At 46.3% G+C, this 5,116-nt stretch overlaps 1 protein-coding gene across 2 annotated transcripts in view; it reads right to left on the reverse strand.

The window, feature by feature from the left end:
- The window catches only part of LOC121920858 (phosphatidylcholine transfer protein), a 32,025-nt gene extending 26,909 nt beyond the window's left edge, over positions 1–5,116 (reverse strand). For both annotated transcript variants that reach the window (XM_042448111.1, XM_042448110.1), the window contains exon 1: positions 4,805–5,116. In XM_042448111.1, coding sequence (XP_042304045.1) covers positions 4,805–5,108 — 304 coding nt within the window. In that variant the 5' untranslated portion in view covers positions 5,109–5,116. The remainder of the gene's footprint in view (positions 1–4,804) is intronic.

The following is a 5,116-nucleotide window of genomic DNA, read 5'->3' on the forward strand; positions in this document are numbered from 1 at the left end:
TGATTTTCCATTTTTTATAAGGGAAACCATTTTGCTATGTCATTATATGTAATGGGACTTGAGCATACACGGATTTTGTTATACACGGGAGATCTTGGAACCAAACCCCAGCGTATAACAAGGGTCCACTGTACTAGTTCTGGGGTGGGAACCATGTAGCCCTCCAGATGTTGTTGAGCTCCCAGCATTCCTTGCCATCAGCTAAGCTAACATTTGCTGCTGGGACTTGCAGTTCAGCAACATGAAAGCCCCCCTTGATTCCCACTTTGGACTAGTGAATGGGCTTGTGTAAAGCTATCCCTGAGAGAAGACTGGACTGCAGATAAAATTTGTCTGATATGGCACAGAGTTAAAAGAGTAACTGGAATGAAAATATCTAGGTGGGAGAGAGCCTAGAGAGGCTGAGATGGTTGGTGCAAAAGTAAAAGAGTTTTGTGAAGAATGTTGGTCTTGGTTTTCTGTGCTTTGTTTACAAAAAGGCAAAAGCTTTTCATGTTTCTGAGATTTTGTTTTCAAGCAACCAAAGCCCCTTTGGCAGAGGGGGGAAGAGAGGTTTTTTAAAAATAATAACAATAATAAAAACTCCAAAGGTAAAGATCAATATGTTACACAGTAAACAATAACTTCTAAGGTCCCAAACCTTATTAGAACTCACAAGCCTACAAGGGATTAGATAAGCATGTTCTCCAATTCTGTTTTCTCCTGGAAAATAAATACCCATGAAATGAAATAAAAGATGTGAAGAAGAAACATAGGGATAAATGTGCAATAAACACAACTCTTCTAAAAGGCAAACTCCCTCAAATAATGTTTGGGCTATGGGAGAATGGGTATTTTGAATCTTCTTACTCTCAAGTCCACACCACTCCCTGCACTTTTTCAATAGGCTATGGGGCTTTCTCTTTTAGACGCCCCTGGGCCTATTACGGACTCCGTCCGTACAAGATGGCGGCGCCCTTTCTACATGGGCGCCGCCATCTTTGCGTAGCGGACGCTTAGCGTCCAGACGCGTCGCGCCGCTGCTGACGTAGCGAGCGCGCCCCTGGCGCCTCGCTACGTCGCAAACGCGACGCCAAAAGAAGCTCCATTTTGGAGCTTCTTTTTTCGGTCCGCGCGGGAGTCGGGCCGTTTGAAGGCTCCGGCTCCCCCGCGGACCTTCTGGCGGCGGCGCCAGACCGCTGCAAAGCGGCGGTCTGTACCCCGCCAAAGTGAGCCATTAAAGAGAGGACTGAATGAAAGGTTTTGTTTTTTAAACTTACAGCACAGCAAGAAACAGAAAAAAAAAATCCCTATGGCTACTCTCTGGACATCCTGCCCCCCCCCACCTCCTCTCTTACAAAAAAAGCCAAACCTTGAAACAAGGATTCAATTTGCCATCTACTCAGGTTCTTAAACTTTGTCTGTGTGATAAACACCCTAGTGAACTTCCCTAAAAGTAAAGAGAGAAGTGGAAAGAAAAACAGACATCTGTTGTGCATCCCCATGAGGCAAGACAAAGTGCAGCTGTTAGAGCGCTCTCTCATCTCATCTCATTTCATGTCTGGGAAGCGGAAAAGTAAAGGAAAATAGAAACTGCAAGTTCACAGGGTCCCCAAGGTCTTGAAAGACGGGAGGACAGAAGCAGAATGTTCATGAGATAGGAGGCTATTCACTCAAGCCAACATAGAAAAAATTGCAAAATTCTGCATTTAGGCCAAAAAAACCAAATGCACACTTCTAGGATTGGGACAGTCTTACACACAAAAAAGACCTTGGGATTACTACTGATCATAAATTGAATATGAACCAGCAATTTTATGCTGCAACAAAGAAAGTGGGGAATTTCTATTTTAGCCTGCATTAATAAAAGCATGGTTTCCAAACTGAAGGAAGTAATAGTCCCGCTATATTCTGTGTTGGTCAGCCCTCATCTGGAGTACTGCATTCAGTTCTGGGTGCCTCATTTTAAGGATATAGACAGGTTGGAGCAAATTCAGAGAATGACAACAAGGATGATAAGAGGTATGGAGAATAAAACATGTGAGGAGAGGTTGAAGGAGCTGGGCATGTTCAGCTTGGTGAAGAAAAGACATTCTTTAAATACACCTCATTTGGCAAAGAGAGGAGAGCATAGGCTTATTCTCTATTGCCCCAGGTTAACATCATATCTAATAGTCTGAAGTTACAAGAGGGTATGCCTCTCTCTTTGGCAACTTAAGCCCATCTCATGGCCCTTTGCCAAGACTCTGTTTTCCTAGAAAGGGTCCCTTATCACTGCCTTATCACAGTCAGGGAAAACTGTTGAGTCTCCTCCTTTCACACACAGGAACCTTCCTAGGAGAACAGACAAGGAATGTGTAGTGTCTGGAATTGTGCCTTGTGTTTCTAGTGCTACAGGTGTACCTGTAAAAGAATTTTCTTTTTAAAAGTTGTACAGTCAGTCCACTGTATCCACTGATTTTTTTTATCCATGGATTCAAGCATCCAGTTTGAAAATTTTTTAAAGGTATATACAGTATATTCCAAAAAGTAAACCTTGATTTTGCCATTTTAGATAAGAGATACTATTTTACTAATGTCATTCTATTTAATGGGTCTTGAGCATCTACAGATTTTGTTATCCACGGGGGAGGGGGGGTGTCCTGGAACCAAATCCCAGCAAATACCAAGGTCCCACTGTATGTGATGGAGTTACCCATCAAAAGTGCCTGCAGGACCATTTTTTCAACATAGACTACATCTTTGGCAGAAGTTGTTGGGAACCTTATTCTATCTCCATCTTATCTCATAAATGATAAAAGTGGCTAATTCAAGATATAGCCATGTTAGTCTGTAGAATCAGTATGTAGAGAGACCTTGGTTTCTGAGGAAGTAGACTGAAGTCTAGGAAACCTCATGCTGCCAACTTCTTTATTTAGGGCCCGAACAGATGAGCCAAAATAAAGCTGCTTCAGAGCACTTTGGAAGTATACTGTTTAAATGACACATGCATCTTAAGAGGCCAGAAGCTGCACCAAAGCTGTGCTCCAGTCCTTAGGATTGGACCATGGCTTGGGCATGGCTTCCAGCCTCTTATGACACATGCATCATTTAAAAAGCATACCTCCAAAGTGACCCAAAGCAGCTTTTTTTTGGCCTGTCTGTTCGGGTCCATAGTTAGTCTCAAAGGTGCTATGAGATCTCTGTACAAAAGTGGCTAAAGTACTGGACTTGAATCTGAGGAAGACTTGGGTATCAAATGCTCCTCTGACCCACAAAGCTGTCTTTGTGGGTGACATCTTGGGGCAATCACCTTACAGGATTGTCAGTATGAGGAATCAGGGAGGTTACACCCCTGAGTTTCTTGGACCAAAAAAGTGGGGCCATGCCTCATAACAGAGTCATGGAGCTGAAATAGCCCACAAGAGCCATCCAGTCCAACCCCTTGCCTTGCAGGAAGACCCATCAAAGCCTGTCTAATTATGGCTGCTAAAGCTGGACAGTAAGAAACAAGTACTGTAAGAGTTCTGCAGATACTCTGCACAACTAAAGTACAGAGCTCTTGTAACACCTGAGACTAACGGAAAGAAATTGACAGCATGAGCTTTTGTAAACTTCAGTCTACTTCCACAGATGCATTTGGAAAGTAGAATTTGAGTTCAGTCTACTTCCTTAGATGCATCTGAGGAAGTAGACTGAAGTCTATGAAAGCTCATGCAATTTCTTTCTTTCAGTTAGTCTCAAATGTGCTATAAGACCTCTCAACGTATTGATTCTACAGACTAACATGGCTGAATTCTACCTCTGTGGACAATTAAAAATTGCAATAGCAAAAATAATATCAAGTACATTTCTATACTGCTTATCAGTGCACTTTAAACATTCCCTAAGCAGTTTACAATGTGTAAGCTAATTGTCCCAAAAAAAGCTGGGTAATCATTTTAGCGTCCTACGAAAGGATGCCAGGCTGAGTCGATCCTGGAGCCCCAGGCTGGAATTGAACTCACAACTTTGTGGTGGTGTGTGAGTGAGTGAGCAGCTACAAATAAATGGGTCCTAGAACAAACCAAGGGGAGCCAGCATGGCTTAGGTCTGAACACACTGCAGAAACAATCCAGTTTGAGATCACTTTGTCTGCCCTGGGTGAATGCTATGGAACTCTGGGAACTGTAGTTTTGTGAGACATTTAGCCTTCTCTGTCAGAGGTAGCTCTGGTGCCACCATAAACTACAGTTCCCCCAGGATTCCCTAGCACTAAAGCAGGCTGGAACTGGATTATTTCTGCAGTGTGTGTTTTGGACCTTAGTGGTTGGAATGTTGTGGGCTACAGCTCTGGGTTTGAATCCTTGCTTGGCTGTGGAAGCCCAATGGGTTGAGTGAGTCACACTCTCTCAGCCTCAGAGGAGGGCCGTGGCAAGCCCCCTCTGAGGAAAAATGCCAAGGAAACCTGGGCTGCATCCACACTGTAGAAATAACCCGGTTTGGCACCTCTTTAACTGCATTAATGGCTCAAGGCTATGGAATTCTGGGAGTTGGGAGTTTGTTGTGGGGCCCACAACAAACTCCAACTCCCAGAATTCCATAGCCTTGAGCCATTAATGCAGTTAAATAGGTGCCAAACCGGGTTATTTCTCCAGTGTGGATGCAGCCCAGGGGATAGGCTCAAGGAACGACTTGAAGGCACTCAACCAAAACAAGGCCCTCTCTAGGGCAGCGGTCGCCATGGCAACCAGGCAGCGAGGGAGAGAGGGCGGCCTCCATTTTGTTCCTGAGGCGGCCTCCTTCCCTCCCTCGCAACTAGGCCAAGGCCAGCCTCCATTGCGGGCGGAAGGGTGCCGGGGCGCACCTCGTCTCGGAGGCGGTAGATGCTGAAGCCCAGGGACTCGGCCATGAGCTGCCAGGAGGCCTCGGGGCCCTCGCTGGAGCGGCCCAACTCGCGGCAAACGGCCACAAACTGCTCCTCGGGGAAGGCCCTCGGCGGAGGAGGCGGCTGCTGCTGCTCCGGGCGGTGGGCGGAGGCGGTGGAAGGGAGCATGCCGAGCACGGCCCAGGCCAGGCGCCTTCCCCCCGCCGCCCCCGCCCTGGCCCACAGCTGGAGCTCCGGGAGCCTGCGGAAGAGCTCGCGGAGGGCCTCCGGGGCGCACATGCATGGACCGGG

The sequence above is a fragment of the Sceloporus undulatus genome, chromosome 2 (assembly GCF_019175285.1).
Source record: "Sceloporus undulatus isolate JIND9_A2432 ecotype Alabama chromosome 2, SceUnd_v1.1, whole genome shotgun sequence".
NCBI lineage: Eukaryota > Metazoa > Chordata > Lepidosauria > Squamata > Phrynosomatidae > Sceloporus > Sceloporus undulatus.